We start from the raw sequence: 19,119 nt of genomic DNA on the forward strand, positions 1-19,119 counted from the left end.
CATCGTGGCATCTTCAGGTACGCTAACCGCAATTTGGTGAAAACCGTTATGTCTGTTAAAGCCAGTTAAAAAACCTGCGGTTAAAAATAATACTAAGCAGACATTGTGAAAACGGACCTTAAACTTATAAATATTATTTACTTGTATACTGCGGCGCACATACTAAGTGTTGCAACTTGGCACTAAAGCACATGATCATAACGGGTGATTTTTTTGAGGTTAGGATTTTCATGCATTAGTATTTGACAGATCACGTGGGATTTCAGACATGGTGTCAAAGAGAAAGATGCTCAGTATGCTTTGACATTTCATCATGAATAGACTTACTAACGAGCAACGCTTGCAAATCATTGAATTTTATTACCAAAATCAGTGTTCGGTTCGAAATGTGTTTATCGACAAATTTTGTTCAGCGATGAGGCTCATTTCTGGTTGAATGGCTACGTAAATAAGCAAAATTGCCGTATTTGGGGTGAAGAGCAACCAGAAGCCGTTCAAGAACTGCCCATGCATCCCGAAAAATGCACTGTTTGGTGTGGTTTGTACGCTGGTGGAATCATTGGACCGTATTTTTTCAAAGATGCTGTTGGACGCAACGTTACGGTGAATGGCGATCGCTATCGTTCGATGCTAACAAACTTTTTGTTGCCAAAAATGGAAGAACTGAACTTGGTTGACATGTGGTTTCAACAAGATGGCGCTACATGCCACACAGCTCGCGATTCTATGGCCATTTTGAGGGAAAACTTCGGACAACAATTCATCTCAAGAAATGGACCCGTAAGTTGGCCACCAAGATCATGCGATTTAACGCCTTTAGACTATTTTTTGTGGGGCTACGTCAAGTCTAAAGTCTACAGAAATAAGCCAGCAACTATTCCAGCTTTGGAAGACAACATTTCCGAAGAAATTCGGGCTATTCCGGCCGAAATGCTCGAAAAAGTTGCCCAAAATTGGACTTTCCGAATGGACCACCTAAGACGCAGCCGCGGTCAACATTTAAATGAAATTATCTTCAAAAAGTAAATGTCATGAACCAATCTAACGTTTCAAATAAAGAACCGATGAGATTTTGCAAATTTTATGCGTTTTTTTTTTTTAAAAAGTTATCAAGCTCTTAAAAAATCACCCTTTATTATGAACAGAAACCTCAAAATACTTAATATTTCTGACGTCAATAGAAAGTTTACAAAAGTACGATAAGTGATGGAAACATATTTTTAGTACTTGCTCAAGGATGTTATTGCAGAAGAATGACAAACATTTTCATCTCAATGCTGCGTTGTAAAAATATGTTTTCATCACTTATTGCTTATTGTTAGTTATTGATGTACATCTAAAAGAGTTCATTAATGTTCGTAAGAAAATTTTAGAAAAATATAGAAGGAAGGCTAAGGAAATACACATCAATTTTTATTAATCTTCAGCAAGGAACACAACTTAATAAAGTTTAGGAAAAATATTTAGACTTGAGAACATTATCTCTGTCTTGTCTAGGATTACTAAAGATTTTTTAATTAGGTCGTAGGGAACTTCCCACCTCGAGAAAGCTATATTCTCTTCTTCCCGAATAACTTTCGTGTATGTATATCGTAAGCTTTCATAAATTATTTGTAGCATATCACTACACTATACTATACTAGACAAAATAAAATGGTTAAAAAAAAAAACAATATTTCATATCTTTGCAGTTATGGTGACATGGTGCCTGAAACTATTGCTGGAAAAATCGTTGGTGGCGTTTGTTCTCTCAGTGGAGTTCTTGTGATCGCTTTACCTGTTCCCGTTATTGTTTCAAATTTTAGTAGAATATATCATCAGAACCAGAGAGCTGATAAGCGAAAAGCACAGCGGGTAAGAACATATATAATTAAAACGGTCTGAAGAAGAACTGAATTTCCTGAATTCATTTTATTATTTTAACAATCCGGAGATTCGCATGATGCTATATTAACCTGTTGCAAGAAAAATACTAGTTTTGTTCACATAACAGTTATTTGTAACACCTAAAACTTATCGATATGGATATTGATGAGACGAATTGAATTTCGAATGACTGTCCCTCCGAACCTATGTATGTACGTTGTTGTTGTTGTAGCGGCAGAATTCTGCCGAGTTGACATTCCTTGGCCGGATAAAAATCCGGGTCCGTTCCGGTTACGTAGACCCGACCGTCGTGGGAACGGTTGTACGTATGTCTACATCTGCAGTTCAAACGTTTCTAAAAACTGCGCGTATCCCCTCCCCACATATAACACAATTTGAAATCATATCAAATTCTTTCGTTAAATTTGACTAACAGACAAATAGTGTCTTTAAACCATCCCATGTTCAAAAATAGGACCTTAAACTTTCAAGTTCCCTGGTGCCGAATAAGTAGACCTCAGTGGTTATGGCTAAAGTTTTTCCGAAAATATCGGTTACTCTATAAAATACATTAATAAAGTCCAAAGAACATAGTTTCTTTGTAATAAAATTTACTTGCATAGAAAATGATTAACTTGGGGTCAAAATGTGTCGTAGCTCTCATATACCTTATATGTATAAGAATTTCCAAACTTCCGGAATTTTTTTTTTTAAATATATTTTAGGTTAGGTCGTAGAACCTCGTAGATCAACGAAGCTTTTTGAGCTTACAAGTAATTTGTTACGGTGGCTTGGGCAAAAAGCGTCCTATAAAGTTCTGCTTCCGCGCGTGTCCACGTTGGATAATGTCCAGTCAGAACCTTCTACGGTTCACTCCGCACTTCAGTTTCAGTGTTCGAACGCAAGAGGATTACGGAGTACCGATACTAGGGGGTCCTCTCCGTATCAAGCTTATCCGCTCTGCAAATACGGAAGAAGCGTGAAAGACGACATAATGGTGTGATAGCTTGAAGCTGGAGTTGATGGAAAACTCCCGGCAGAAGACTCCATCTCCTACCCTTCTTCTTAACTTCGATTCACTCCTTAAAAAAACTCACTGCTCATTTTCTCCAACGATTTTCTCTCAAGGATAAGCATCAAGAGGAGAGTATCGTCAGAGATTTTGAAACAGCGCCATCTTCGTGGTGGCACCATTTTCTTTACGTAGTGTCAATATATTCGCCCACTCCACCGCAACCGTTCAGTCACAAAGGAGACTATAGATGATATGCTTGAGATTAGCTTCGAACTCATATTTATCAAGAGTTCCAATCAGCCCCTTTGGCCGTGCGTCGTTGAAGGCTCCCGCAATATCATAAAAGGTCTTTATGTGTTTAACAATACCTGAAATGTGAATTGTAAATTGCGAATATTTAAATGCTCAGTTACACCAAAATTTAGAAATTTCTTGCTTGTTTTTAGTTAATTTAGATGGTGGATGTAAATGCATTTCAAAATATTGAAAACACGATGTTTTTAGGTTTTACTTGTATAACTTGTATCTCTATTCAATATTAAACTTGAAAACAACACATACATCATTATACTTTTTATCTACAGAAAGCCCGTTTGGCTAGGATAAGAATTGCTAAGGCATCTTCGGGTGCGGCATTTGTTAGTAAGAAGAAAGCTGCAGAAGCTCGTTGGGCCGCACAAGAGTCAGGAATTGAATTGGATGATAACTATAGGGATGAGGACATATTCGAACTGCAACACCATCATCTTTTGCGATGTCTTGAAAAAACAACTGTAAGTAACTTTATATTTACTATATGTTAAAACATATTCTCTGTATTCAGATATTATTTTTAAAGTTATAAAACACTACATGAGAATGATAAAACATTATTAGTAACCCGTTCGTAAAACTTATAATAGAATAATTATACTACTCATCAAATCTAATAGAAAAATTTGAGAGAGGGTACTTGAGGTGAGCCGATTTCGAATTTAAATTAAAAAAATTTCCATCACATACACATTTTGTGTTACAGAGTAAATATTTGACTTTCGCTACTGATTACTTCGCTGATAAGGAACCAACAGTATTCTCCCTTCATTGCCGGATCCCATATGTCTTTAATATCGGTGCTCATTGTTACGATGTCCTGGTGGAACCTTTCTCCTTGTTAAGCGATAACCGAACCCAAATGTTCGGGAAAGAAGATTAGATTTCAAGTGACACTCCATAGTAAATTTTGCAACAGTGCACGAGTAAATCTTTTACAAATTTTTCGTAAGTTCATATTTCTTTGTTTCCTAAAAACATAAATAAGGACTTAATGCTTTATAAAATGTCTCATCCTTTTGTACTTGGGCTCGCCAAGCTTAATATGTTAAGTATATTTATGCATCTCCGTCTTTAACTAAATTTTTCATCAATCCAAGCATAATGTGTAACGAAGGTATCAAAACTTTTTCTGATCAACGAAAGGTTCTCCTCTTTAGCCTTGCCTGGAATAAATAGATCTCTCTGAGGCCACCCTTTACTTTCTCATGGTTTGCTGTTGCTCTACTGTCCCGAAACACAGAAGCTTAATAAATCTATCCTAAAGTACTAGTTACAATCCTGTGACTTTTAAATCACCACATATTATATTTGCCATTTGTAAGCATATTAAATATAAATTATAGAGGGAACACTTCTCCAGCCTGCTGAATGGCAGTGAACGCACAACACCAAGAGAAGGCGAACCCGTTACCCCAATCGATGACGATGGAGCAGGCGTTCCATTGCCCGACCATGAAGAAGTTCGAATAGCAATTGCCCGCCTGAAGAACAACAAAGTGGCAGGGGCCGATGGATTGCCGGCCGAGCTATTCAAACACGGCGGCGAAGAACTGATTAGGAGCATGCATCAGCTTCTTTGCAAAATATGGTCGGATGAGAGCATGCCCAACGATTGGAATTTAAGTGTGCTATGCCCAATCCATAAAAAAGGAGACCCCACAATCTGCGCCAACTACCGTGGGATAATCCTCCTCAACATCGCGTACATGGTTCTATCGAGCGTATTGTGTGAAAGATTAAAGCCCACCGTCAACAAACTGATTGGACCTTATCAGTGTGGCTTCAGACCTGGTAAATCAACAACCGACCAGATATTCACCATGCGCCAAATCTTGGAAAAGACCCGTGAAAGGAGAATCGACACTCACCACCTATTCGTCGATTTCAAAGTTGCTTTCAACAGCATGAAAAGGAGCTGCCTTTATGCCGCGATGTCTGAATTTTGTATCTCCGCAAAACTAATACGGCTGTGTAAACTGACGTTGAGCAACACGAAAAGCGTTTTGGCTCCCACGTCACTGTTGACAGTCATAACTTTGAAGTTGTAGATAATTTCGTCTATTTAGGAACCAGCATTAACACCACCAACAATGTCAGACTGGAAATTCGGACTGAGTAGGCAACTGAAAAGTAAAGTCCTCTCTCGACGAACAAAAGCCAAACTCTATAAGTCGCTCATAATTCCCGTCCTGCTATATGGTGCAGAGGCTTGGACGATGACAACAACCGATGAGTCGACGTTGCGAGTTTTCGAGAGAAAAGTTCTGCGAAAGATTTATGGTCCTTTGCGCGTTGGCCACCGCGAATATCGCATTCGATGGAACGATGAGCTGTACGAGATATACGACGACATTGACATAGTTCAGCGAATTAAAACACAGCGGCTACGCTGGCTAGGTCATGTTGCCCGGATGGATGAAAACACTCCAGCTCTGAAAGTATTCGTCGCAGTACCCGCCGCGGGAAGCAGAGGAAGAGGAAGACCTCCACTCCGTTGGAAGGACCAAGTGGAGAAGGACCTGGCTTCGCTTGGAATATCCAATTGGCGCCACGTAGCGAAGAGAAGAAACGACTGGCGCGCTGTTGTTGACTCGGCTATAATCGCGTAAGCGGTGTCTACGCCAGTAAAGAAGAAGAAGCATAATAGTTTATTGAATTTAAAGTCTGTGACATACCATCGTATGTTTCTTTCATGTCGATTGCATGCGCAAAAGGAATAGAGGGCCTTTTGTTGTCATTATGAAGAAAAACCACCTTCAAACTTATTTTTGAAAATTCTATGAGTAAATTCCAGTCTTCCACTTTTATGCGCAAAGCTCGATCTTTTCATAACACCAATTGGACTAGCCCAAGCACAAATTGTATCTTGCATGGTGAAAAGAGAGGATAGCTCCTGGTTACGGGTTTCCAAGAATTCCAATAGCCATCGTTCACTCCTTTGCACCATATTGCAGGTAGGATAGGATGATGAGTGTCTTCTAGAGTTTGGTCTTTGATCGTCGAGAGAGCAATTTACTTATCAATTGCCTACTCAGACCTGTTGGAAAGAGTTATTCTGCGTTGGATATCGAAGTTATGACTGTCGACAGTGACCTGAAAGCCTAGTCGCGAGTGCGAGGGCTGTTTGTTTGATGACAGGAGCTATTTCGTCTTGCCTTCATTCTCTACTAGTCTCATTTGCATGGCTTCTTTATCCATTCTGGAAAAAGCAAAACTAACGGCGCAGATGTTGAGGTCAATGATATTAATATCATCGGCGCCAGAAGCTGTACACTGTTATAGAAGATTGTACTTGCTCGATTCACCTATACAGCTCGGATTATCTTCTCCAGGAGTAGATTGAAAAAGTCGCATCATAGACAGTCGCCTTTTCGAAACCTCCTTCGGTATCGAAAGGCTCATGGAGGTTTTTCGCCATCCTGACGTAGCTTTTGGTAGTGCTCAACGTCAGTTTACACAGCCGTATTAGTTTTGCGGAGATACAAAATTCAGATATAGCGACATAAGGGCAGATGGTCAGTTGTTGATTTTCCAGGCCACACTGATAAAGTCCAATCAGTTTGTTGACGGTGAACCTTAATCTTTCGCATTATATGCTCGTTAGAACCTTATACGCGATGCTTAGAAGACTTATCCCACGGTAGTTTGTTTTTGTGGATTGGAAAGAGCACACTTAAATTTCAATCGTTGGACATGCTGGTGCATGCTGCTTATCAATTCTTCGCCGGCGTATTTGAATAGCTCAGCCAGCAACCCACCGGGGCCCACCGTTCGTTTTTGTTCTTCGGACGAATAATTGCTATTCGATTCTCTTCATGGTCGGTGTACAAATGAGCATCCTCCCCCGGGCATCCACACACGCAACACTGACACGCACCTTCATCACACCCACGTCACAAACCAGCAAAACTTACATTCCACACCACACACCAGCTGATTCCACACACAAGCGCAAAGAAAAGGGGACCAAAAGGACAACTGCAACTCACTTCGCTTTTTTTCATTCTCCGCAGCAACAAGTACGCGTGGGCGCGCCATATTTTTTAATAACGTTTCATCATCCTCGACTTTTCATTTTATATATATTCAGTCGGAGTTGCGCGTGTGCGAACATCTTTAAACGGCGTGTGTGCCAAACCTCAGTTTTCCAACATTTATATATATATCCAGTCGGAGTTGCGCGTGTGCGAACATCTTTAAACCTCCAGTTTTCCAACATTTTTATATATCCAGTTTCATCCTAAGTCGGAATCCTCAGCCGACACTCATTTTGTAAAGTGTTTAAAATTGTACCTAAGATAAATACAAACGCAATATAATTATTTCCTTGTGCATATGCGTGCACTAGTGTAGATTCCATTTTTTTCATTTTGTTTCTAAGAAATTTGAGGTGCCTTGGAAAAAGTGAGGTTGTGGTTTTTTTTATGGTCCTTCGAGACAAAACGAACGGCACTTTGGTGAAACGGTACAATATATATATACATATCTATATATATATGCATATACATATATGTAAAACAACAACAAAAAGTTTTACATATGAAAGTGAAATTTAAATGGTGAATTCACACCAATCTACATATGAGAAAACAAAAAGTGTGGTGAAAGAACCAAGAAAAAAAAAAGGGTGCACAAGTGCAGTGAAATAATATATACATACATACTAAATCTAAAAGTAAAAGTGCACAAAATTGTGTGATACCCTAATTAATAAATAATATTAATAAAAGTCAACCAAAGTGGGTGCAAACTAAAACTAAATAAAATTCGGGCGCGAAATTATAACAAACAAATAAATAACAACAAAATACAAATAAAACAAAAGTGGAAAAAAAAAAAAAAAAAAGAACCATCAACACAGCAAGCGGAACGCCGGCGTTGGAAGGAATTCCCATCGAGACAAGCCAGGAAACGCACCACGGTTAAACCAAAATAAATTCCCAAAGTCCCTGAGGAAAATCAGGGTGAGTGTATCCATTTCACTTTTGATTCTATTTATTATATGTATATATGTATGTAGCGTTGCGCAAACGGTCAATTTAATAGAACCGCTAGAAATTAAACCCGTTTTATAAAAACGGTTTGGAAAAATTTCTAAATCGGCGGCAAATTTAAGTACCGGTAGAATCCAATACGGTACATAATATATATGTATATATGTATCCACAGTATATATATATATATATATATTTAAATATATTTAACTAAACAATAATTATTCCTTGCTTTTTACACTTACCTTCGTGTATACAATACACACAATTCCCACAGAGAAAAAATTCAATATTTTCAATTTATTTTCAAATTATTCTGGCAATACCGCTCCAGCTCATTAACTGTGAGAGGGACACTTGCCAATTATACGAACAATACCTCTTCAGCTTATTAAGCTGTGAGAGGAATTGCTTCCAAAAAGTAAGCAAAAATCGCAAGAAGAATACAGCATAAAAGGGAATAAGTACAAACATACATATATACATATCCTCAAGCGGATTATATACATTATATAACTAAAATTGATATATATACATACGTACCATATATACATATACATACATATATATTATACATTAGCGCTTTTGCGCATATTTCTGAACGCGAGTACACAATCGCGAAATATTTCGATATTGCCTTATATTCTCACATGCGTATACCTATAAAAATAGGATACAAATAATCAAGAGATATTGGGAAAATATATTTGGGTGCGGAAAATCAAAAGAATTTTGGTTCAGAAATTAAATATTGCAATCTAATTACATACCTTTGTACATACATACACACATATATTGAAAGTCCAATTTTGGCGATTTCTAGCATTTATCTTGTTCCTTGTCACACAAGAACAAGCATAATTGCACATATTTTATTTAACGCATACTATATGCACATAAAATCCACAAGTATGTACAAAGGATATTGACCCAGTTTCAGTGCGCACTGATACAAGGGCATACGAATAAATCCAAAAAAAAAAAAAAAAAAAAAAAAAAACTAAATAATAATATTTCGAAAATAAATAAAAAGAAAAAATTTCGACAAACGATATAAATACAATCGATACACGCATTATTGTATTCTTTTGCGGAAATAAAAGCTCTTATTTTTTGAAAAGAGCGTTCGGTAACATACTACATATTTTAATAATCCAATATTTCGGCAATATTAACTCTTATTTATTAAAAAGAGTATTCGGTGACACAAATTTCAATTATAATAAAATATACTTATATATTTTATTAAATACAATTTTCTGAATGGACACAGATTCAAAAGAATCAAAAGCAGAATTCTTAAAAATTCCCAAAATGGTTAATGATGACAAAAGTCCATGTACACCTGCAGAAGCTACACGCTCAAAGCAAGGTGTTACAAAGCAAAAAAGGGGGAAAGACATTTCGTATATTAAATTCATTTCTGAGAGTGATAGCTTAATTAAATACTGCACTCGATTTGCATCTTCACCGATTCAGGACAACTCTGAATCGGTACTAGAAATTAAAAATAAATCTATTGACAATTTTTGGACACGCCTCCAAGCTGCATACGACGCAATAGTAGAAACTGATGATTCAGATCTACCTGAAAATTTCAAATCCTCGGCTTACGCCAAATACGAAAACTGCTTAGACCGCTATGAAGACACAAAAGCAATGATATCAGATCAATTAAAGCTTATGAAGGCAATTGCACCTACTCCCCACAGTAGAGTAGAGTTACCACAATTGCAAGCCCAAGAGGCAAGTTCAGGCATTCATCTCAAAGTGCCAGCGTGTGATACGGAAATATTTCATGGAGGTTATGAACAATGGCCGTCCTTCCGGGACATGTTTACAGCCGTGTACATAAACCATCCCAAATTGTCACAAGCGCAAAAATTGTATCACCTCCGATACAAAACTAAAGGTCAAGCAGGCGTAATAGTCAAGCAGTTCGCATTGAATGACGACAATTTTAATTTAGCTTGGGAAGCTTTAAGACAAAGATATGAAATTGAGAGAATATTAGTTGACAAGCAAGTGACGATACTTATGAACTTGCCTAAAATTCAAAGAGAAACCAGTGAAGAGTTCATGAAACTAGAATCCACTGTTTCCAACTGTTTGTCGGTTCTATCGACACAAAACATTCCCACTCACAATTGGGATCCTATTCTGGTAAACATATGTACCGCCGCCTTGCCAGAAAAATCATTACTTTTGTGGGAGCAATCGCTCTCATCAAGAAGAAAATGCCCAACGTGGCAGCAGATGAAAGATTTCTTAACTACCCAATACGAAATTGCGGAAAGGGTAGACAAAAAAGTAGTCAGAACTAAAAACGTTCAACAAGACTTAAATCGAAGCTTCAATAGACCCCAAGCCGGAAGCAACAATAATTTAAACAGAAGCTTTTTCAAAGCACAATCGTTCACATCTGAACAAAGTAAATTCACGTCATGCGAACTATGTTCTGGAGGGCATAAGTTAAAAGCTTGCGAAAAATTTAAAAAAATGAATGTCACTGAAAGGAACAACTTTGTCAGGTCAAAAAGACTCTGTACAAACTGCTTGTCCCACTCACACAATCTTAATACTTGCGAAAGCAAATTTAATTGCGTATATTGCCACAAAAGGCATCACTCTATGTTACATCTCAATAACTTTCCCAACTCATCTCATAGCAGCGCTTTTTCAAAAAAAGCCACGGGTTTAGTTGCAACAGCAACTCCCGAAACAAAACCTCAAGAAAATTGCCAAGAGACACCATGTTGTTCAAAGGCATTAAAAACTCAAACGCTACACAGCGAAAATCATAGTAGAGTACTACTACCCACAGCAGTTGTCTCCATCGAACATCGAGGAGAACTGTTCAAACTAACAGCCCTAATAGACCAAGGATCGCAACGATCATTCATAGCGTCTAGGGCACAAAATAGGCTAAAACTGCCAACAAAACATGCCAACTATGAAATTACGGGAATGGGCGGACGAGTAGTACAAAACTCACATAAATATGCCCCATTACCCTAATTTCCCCCCAAGCGGATAAGCGCATTCAAGCAAATGCTATTGTCTTACCGCAACTAACTAACATGCTGCCAAGCTATCAAATAAATAGCAAGCAGTGGGATAAGATTTCACATCTCACTCTAGCAGATCCCAACTGCAACACCCCCGCTCAAATAGACCTTCTATTAGGCAGCGATCTCATATCGCAAATTATACTAGAAGGTGTTGAAAAAATTTCGAAAACACTACTGGCGCAAAATACCATTTTCGGATGGGTCCTAAGTGGACTAGTTGCGGAACCAGTCACAGCCATGACAACTCAAGTTGAGGAAATCTCCAACGAGTACCTCAATACACAATTGAGAAAGTTTTGGGAGGTAGAAGAACTCCCCCCCGTTCCAATTTCAACACCAGAAGATCAGTATTGTGAAGACTTTTACAAAGCCACAACTACTCGATCAGCTAATGGTCGGTATGTCGTACGACTACCAATAAAACAACAATTTCCAGACACACTCGCCTTAGGTCACTCTCGCACCTCTGCAATACAGCAGTTTCTAAGTATGGAGAAAAGCCTACTTAAAAAAGGTGAGCTTAAACAAGTTTATGATGGTGTCGTGGAAGAATACCTTCATTTAGATCACATGGAGGAAATAAGCCCATGTGAAAAAATCATAAAAGGCAAATATTACTCTTTCTACTTGCCACATCATGCAGTAGTAAAGCCTGAGAAGAAAACAACAAAAGTTCGAGTGGTCTTCAATGCATCACGATCCACGAGCTCAGGTAATTCCCTAAATGATATTCTATTTACGGGACCCACACTCCAACCAGATTTAATGCTCCTCATATTGAACTGGCGTATATACAAATACGTGTTCAATGGGGATGTCGAAAAGATGTATCGACAAATACTGGTTCATAAAGATGATCAAGATTTTCAGCGGATTATTTTCCGAAAATCCGCCAATAGTCCGCTACGCGACTTTAAATTGAAAACCGTTACCTTTGGCGTAAACTGTGCCCCTTATCTTGCCATTCGTACACTACACGAACTGGCAGAAGACACAAAGCCAGAATTTCCACTGGCAACACAAGTCTTAAAAACGCAAACGTATGTAGACGATATCCTGTCTGGAAGCCACAGTCTTCCACAAGCATACGAGACCTTATCACAGGTAATACATGCCCTCAATACCGCAGGGTTTCCTTTAAAAAAGATTACTGCCAATCACCCAAATATTTTAAAAAATATTCCTAAAGACCATTTGTTGGATACTAATTTCCTTATATTTGAAAAGGATAGTACAACAAAAACACTGGGCATCCAATGGAATGCGATATCGGACCAGTTTTCATACACGACTGAGTCCATATCCGCATTATCCGCCATTACAAAACGCCAAATTCTCTCCTCGGTGGCAAAACTTTTTGACCCCGCAGGATGGCTTTCGCCAATTATGATACAAGCGAAAATCTTGATCCAAGAATTATGGCTAGACGGAACCGACTGGGACGAACAAGTGAAACCTATTCGGTTAGAAAGATGGTCCCAGTTCGCTAATAACTTGAACGACATCTCAAAGATACAAGTTCCACGGTGGGTCAACTATTCCCCCGAATACAACGTGGAACTACACGGCTTCTGCGACGCCTCTGAAAAGGCATATTGTGCCACTATATATGTGCGTACACAAACCGATGTCGCAACTACAAGCCACTTATTAGCGGCAAAAGCAAAAGTTGCGCCTCTAAAAACGCTAAGTCTTCCACGACTTGAACTCTGTGGCGCTCTGCTACTAGCAAAGCTAGCTTCAATGGTGCAGACCCACTTACAAATGGCGAAATACAGACTATATTTATGGTCCGATTCCGAGATAGTTCTAGCCTGGTTAGGAAAACCACCACATGCGTGGAAAACTTATATTTCTAACCGAACGTCTGAAATACTTGACCTAGTAGGATCAGTCACTTGGCGTCACGTAGCCAGTGCCGACAATCCTGCTGATCTAGGTACAAGAGGATGCAAACCTCTGCATCTCGCCACCTCTACCCTCTGGTGGAATGGCCCCCAATGGTTAACAGAATCTCCCGATTCTTGGCCACAATCGCCCATGCGCAACGTACTCGCCCCAGAAAGTCGTAAAATCGACACTTATCATGCAACACTGGATGACATTGACATCCTTGAACGATTTTCATCGTTCCCCCGAGCCCTCCGGGTAGTTGCCTATATGCTCAAGTTTTTAGAGCGGCTTAAACTTAAAGTTAAAGGAGCAACTTATCTCCATTGCGATAAATTGACGCACCAAGACTTACAAAAAGCAAAGGTCGCTCTTATCGCATCAACCCAAACGCGCTATTTCAGCCGCGATATAGAATTACTAAGAGAATCGAAACCTATCGATAAAAAGAGCTCACTCTTAGTCCTAAACCCATTTCTAGATACGAAGGGTTTACTTCGTGCGAATGGTCGGCTTGCTAATTCAAGCCTAACGTACAATGAACGCCACCCTATAATCATACCAGAGAGGTGTCCGTTTGCCACTTTATTTATTAGATATATCCACATACTAATGCTCCACGCCGAACATCGCCTCATGCAACATATGGTCCGCCAAGAGCTGTACATACCCCGACTGAAGCCCCAAATAAAGAAATGCATTTTCATGTGCAAAATCTGCACTATGCATAAGCAGAAAATGCGATCGCAGATTATGGCAGCACTTCCACCTGAACGCTGCAATTTTGCTCTGCCTTTCACCACTACAGGTGTAGATTTTGCTGGGCCTTTTATGATAAAGGCATCCATGCTAAGGTCTCCTACCCTCATGAAAGGCTATGTGGCTGTTTTTGTCTGTTTCACGACAAAAGCAGTACACCTTGAGCTATGTACGAATCTGACGACGGAGGCTTTTCTTGCGGCTTTTGCTCGTTTCGTCGGACGACGAGGTTTTCCATCAAAGATCATGAGCGATAATGGTAAAACATTTATCGGAGCGCAAAGAGCTACCGAAAAACAGTTTGTGGACTTCACCAGACAAGTCTCACCGGAAATTGTCCAAAAATACGCTCCCCAAGGTATCAATTGGCAGTTTATCCCCCCAAGCGCCCCTCACATGGGCGGCTTATGGGAGTCAGCTGTAAAAAGCTTCAAATCTCATTTCAAGAAGCTAGCTGGCAACTATAAATTCAATTATGAAGAGTTCACGACACTCTTAACTAGAATTGAAGCCGTTCTTAACTCACGGCCTCTCGCTGCACTCTCGCAAGACCCCTCAGATTTTACTGCCCTCACGCCAGGGCATTTTCTTAAAGGAGCGCCCATTCTGGCCACACCTGAGCCAGGCATGGAGTCGCTTTCCTTATTAAACCGTTGGGAAAGAATTAAGATTCTCCATCACGACTTCAGTCGCCGATGGAAAGATGATTATTCAAAGGACCTCCACAGAAGGTACCGATGGAAAATCACCGAAAATGCGCCTAAGCTTGGAGATTGTGTCTTAATCAATGACGATTGTCTCCCCCCTACCGAATGGCGGCTTGGCCGCATAGAGAAGCTCTACCACGGCTCCGACGGTCATATTCGCGTAGTCGATCTCCGTACACAATCGGGAACGCTAACTAGACCGCTCGTTAAATTATGCTTTTTGCCAACCGCAGATAAAATCCAAACGTAACCGCAACCAATAAACAAAGAAATAAAGAAAAAAAAAAAAAAAATTTGTATGTATATGTATATATAATAGTAAACGCACCCACTATGTCGATCCCTACGACGACTCAATCCTGCCACATTACGTGCCACCACCGGCCATATGATTATATACACGTATATATATGATAATTAAAAAAAACCCTATTTCTTAACAGGTCAATATGGAAGCCGAGATGCCCAATACTCCAACGCCCTCTGTACGTTCGGCCGTGACTGTTCCGCGCCCTAAAGCTACCCCTGTAGCAGCGCCGCGAACAACCATAGTTCCCGCAGCCCACCGAGAGCTTCCGACAGCTCCGCGTAGAGACACGCAAGCCCGGTCTCCGGAACCAGCACCACTTCAGTGCGCGCTATGTCGCCGCCGACATCGATTGCCACATTGCGGTATATTCAAGGGGATGACGCCTCAGCAACGCCAGCAGGTCGCCCAGGCCCACGGGCATTGCTTAAACTGTCTGGCGCCTACCCATCTAACGCGCGAATGCACCACCGGGTATCAGTGCCAGGTGTGTATGGGTCACCATCACACCATGTTCCACCGCAATGCTGGACCCGACGTTGAGCGTCGTCATCCCCCTCGCGGCAGTACTGCCAGCCGACGACTCCCGCGACCGCAACCGCGAAGGCAAGCCTTCCCGTCGGAAGAGTCCCGCGCCTGGCGCCGTCATCATCATACCACCTCGCATCGGAGGCGCCATCCTAGGCCGCAGGCTCGTCGCAGGACAGGTCTCAGCAACGTTGTTGCAACACTGCAACAACTTCAGAGGTTACTAGGCTGAATACTCGCCTAGGGGGGCCAGGATGTACAAATGAGCATCCTCCCCCGGGCATCCACACACGCAACACTGACACGCACCTTCATCACACCCACGTCACAAACCAGCAAAACTTACATTCCACACCACACACCAGCTGATTCCACACACAAGCGCAAAGAAAAGGGGACCAAAAGGACAACTGCAACTCACTTCGCTTTTTTTCATTCTCCGCAGCAACAAGTACGCGTGGGCGCGCCATATTTTTTAATAACGTTTCATCATCCTCGACATCCAGTCAAAGGTACGCGTGTGCGATCCGTTTTTTGGAACAGCGGTTTCATCATCCTCCAGTTTTTTCATTTTATATATATTCAGTCGGAGTTGCGCGTGTGCGAACATCTTTAAACGGCGTGTGTGCCAAACCTCAGTTTTCCAACATTTATATATATATCCAGTCGGAGTTGCGCGTGTGCGAACATCTTTAAACCTCCAGTTTTCCAACATTTTTATATATCCAGTTTCATCCTAAGTCGGAATCCTCAGCCGACACTCATTTTGTAAAGTGTTTAAAATTGTACCTAAGATAAATACAAACGCAATATAATTATTTCCTTGTGCATATGCGTGCACTAGTGTAGATTCCATTTTTTTCATTTTGTTTCTAAGAAATTTGAGGTGCCTTGGAAAAAGTGAGATTGTGTGCTCCATCGTCATCTTTTGGGTTCACTACCTTCTGGTGTTAAGCTTTCACTACCATTGAGCTGGTTGGAGAAGTGTGCCCTCCATAATTTCAGTATGCTCTGGGCATCAGTCACTAGATCAGCTTGGAGATTCTAGAAGAGTAAGCTCCGGTCTTCAAAGCTCTGTTAGTCGCTGTATCTTTTCGTAGAATTTTCGGGAATTTCTCTTTCGGCCAACTTGTCAAGATCTTCGTACTCACGCATTTCGGCCTCTCTCTTTTTTTGTCCGCAAATGTGTCTCGCTTTTCCTTTAAGACCATGGTTTCTATCCCATCCCGCAGGTGTTGTGATCGATTGTAACGTTGCGAGATAGGCAGTCTGTATTCTCTCCTCTGCGACACGGCATTCCTCATCGCATCAGCTGATCTTTTGCATTTTCCGAAAACTAATGATCTCGTTTGCAGCTGTACGTAAAGAGCTTTAAATGCTATCCCACAGTTCCCTTATACCGAGTTGATGAATAGTGCTCTCAGAAAGCCGGAGTGCAAGCTGTCTGTTGTGATTACAGTTTTTTGCTACGCAAAAGCGGGTGCGATTCTTGGCTGCAACAAGATAGTGTCCGATTGATGTGGTTGGTGGATTTTTTATACGGAGACAGCCATGCAGCTCAATGAATTTTTCTAGTCCGGAATCTATTACTACAGATAACCATATTTCGGCCCTGGCGAAATTGATGAGATTCAACCCATTTAGGGCATGTTTCATCGTGAAGGCTGAATTTAAAAACCATTTTGCCAAAGAAACCTTCCTTGTCCACCCTGCTCTTAAAGTTGCAAAGCTCGATTTTGACATCGTGGCGGGGTCAGCTCTTAAAGGTGCGCTCTAAGCGCCCATAGAGGACATCTTTGGTCACATCGTCTTTCTCTTCCGTCGGGGCGTCGGATTGTGGCTAGACGTTCAACCACCGGGATGAATGCTAGAACTTGGCGACGACCACCACCAATCCCACACCGAATTTGCGCTACTTTATGTGCCCACTGTAGTAAAAACCACAAGGACCTACTCGTCTCTGTACTTGTTCCGTCCATCGCATTTCATGGGCTGCAGGTGATGTCAGCTTTTATTTTTACGAGGACATCAGCCAGCTGGGCAGCGGCACCTTCTCAATTAAGGGACCGGACTTTCCAAGTTGTTAGGAAAGTAAAAAGCGTGTTGACTTGGCGACATTGTCAAACGGAAGAAGAAAGTTTATTTAATAGTGAACTTAGCTCTTATTCATAATGACATTTGAAAGTCTAAGGAATATAAAGGGGGTTTCGTAAGATTATAAATGTAAAATTTAGTTCGTATAAAATAAGAAATAAATTTGAAACAGTAATACAATTTAGTTATGAGTAAGAGAAAATATTTTACTAATAATAAGATGAGAATAAATTTTTTTAAGTAAAATTCATCTGAATTTTGTTTCTGATGCAGACAATGCTTCCGTAAAAATATCGGTTATAATTTTATCGGTGCCAATATGGTATAACTTAATTTGCCCATCTTCAACCTTTTTTTTGATGAAGTTTGATTTGATGTCTACGTGCTTCGTTCTACTTCAATTCTTGTAATCGCAGAATAAGGTCATAAATGTCGAAGCTTCGGGCACTAACTCCTTTTCAAATCGCTTAAGCCAGATTGATTCTTGTGAAGCAGTTACCATTGACATTAATTGGCATAGCAGCATTCTGAAAAGAAAAAATATAGCCAGTTGTTGAGCGACGATCACTTACATCATTTTCAGAGCATTGCAAAAACCAACGATTTCATTAGAGCTACTCTTAAACACTAAGCCCTTTACAATAGTTGCCTTGAGATAGCGCATGACCCGCTTTACTGCAGTCCAATGTGCCTTCCATGGATTCGTGCTGTATCGGCTTAACAAGTTGACAGCAAAGCATATATCCGGCGCGTGACTTGAGCGGCAAAAAGCATACATTAAATAGCTTGCTCATAGGAAACAGTAGCCATTTCCATTTTTTCGTCATTATTAGTTGGGCTCCGCTGAAACGTCCAATTACATCGGCAATGTAGGAAGATTGGTCGATCTTCAGAGTTCCTTCTTTGAGATTTTGCGCTATACGCATACCAAACACCGATGATGCTGAACCCAGATCTTTCATTTTGAAAGTTTTAGAGAGCTTATTTTTTAGTTTGTTCAGCAGCTTTGTATCATTGGATGACATTATCCACGTAAACAGCGACGAATAACATTTTTTTGTCAGCCACAATAAAATATACGGATTGGTTGACGTTGCACTGCTGCAAGCTGAAACTAACTAGCATTGAATTGAGTTTTATGCTCCTGATACGACTAGATTGCTTCAGATTATATAACGATTTTCACATCTTGCAAACGCGACCGGATCCATCATCAAAACCACTCGGTTGAGTCATATAAATCTCTCTCTTAGGGTCGCCATGTAAAAAAGCACTTACAGCATCCATTTGATAAACAGTAAGATTATATTTCATCGCAGGAGCGAGTAAAAAACGAATTCATGTATATCGAACAACTGGTGCGAATGTCTGTTGAATCCTTTCACCACAAGCCTGGCTTTATAACGCACAGGATCTTCGCCTTCATTTACCTCTTTTTTGAAAACCCATTGTGCCGAGATGGCTTTCTTTCCCATAAGCAGGGCTGATAGTTCCCAAGTGATATAATCCTGAGATTAAATTTCTTCACACATTGACGATTGCCAAAGTTTATGTTGTTGCTTTTCCATCGCTT

The 19,119-nt window shown here is 40.3% G+C and overlaps 1 protein-coding gene across 14 annotated transcripts in view; it reads left to right on the plus strand.

Moving 5' to 3' along the window:
- The window catches only part of LOC105232901 (potassium voltage-gated channel protein Shal), a 164,435-nt gene that overhangs the window by 44,922 nt on the left and 100,394 nt on the right, over window positions 1–19,119 (plus strand). For 9 of the 14 annotated variants that reach the window (XR_007423239.1, XR_007423238.1, XR_007423237.1 and 6 more), the window contains exons 3-4: window positions 1,692–1,854; window positions 3,466–3,654. Coding sequence is in view for 6 of the 14 variants with exons in the window: in XM_049460363.1 (XP_049316320.1) it covers window positions 1,692–1,854; window positions 3,466–3,654 (352 nt within the window). In the remaining 8 variants the exon portion in view is untranslated. Of the gene's footprint in view, window positions 1–1,691; window positions 1,855–3,465; window positions 3,655–4,539; window positions 9,202–15,060; window positions 16,301–19,119 lie in introns of those variants that run through there. The other 5 variants (XR_007423235.1, XR_007423233.1, XR_007423234.1 and 2 more) reach the window with 3 other exon arrangements.

The sequence above is a fragment of the Bactrocera dorsalis genome, chromosome 6, assembly GCF_023373825.1.
Source record: "Bactrocera dorsalis isolate Fly_Bdor chromosome 6, ASM2337382v1, whole genome shotgun sequence".
Classification (NCBI taxonomy): domain Eukaryota; kingdom Metazoa; phylum Arthropoda; class Insecta; order Diptera; family Tephritidae; genus Bactrocera; species Bactrocera dorsalis.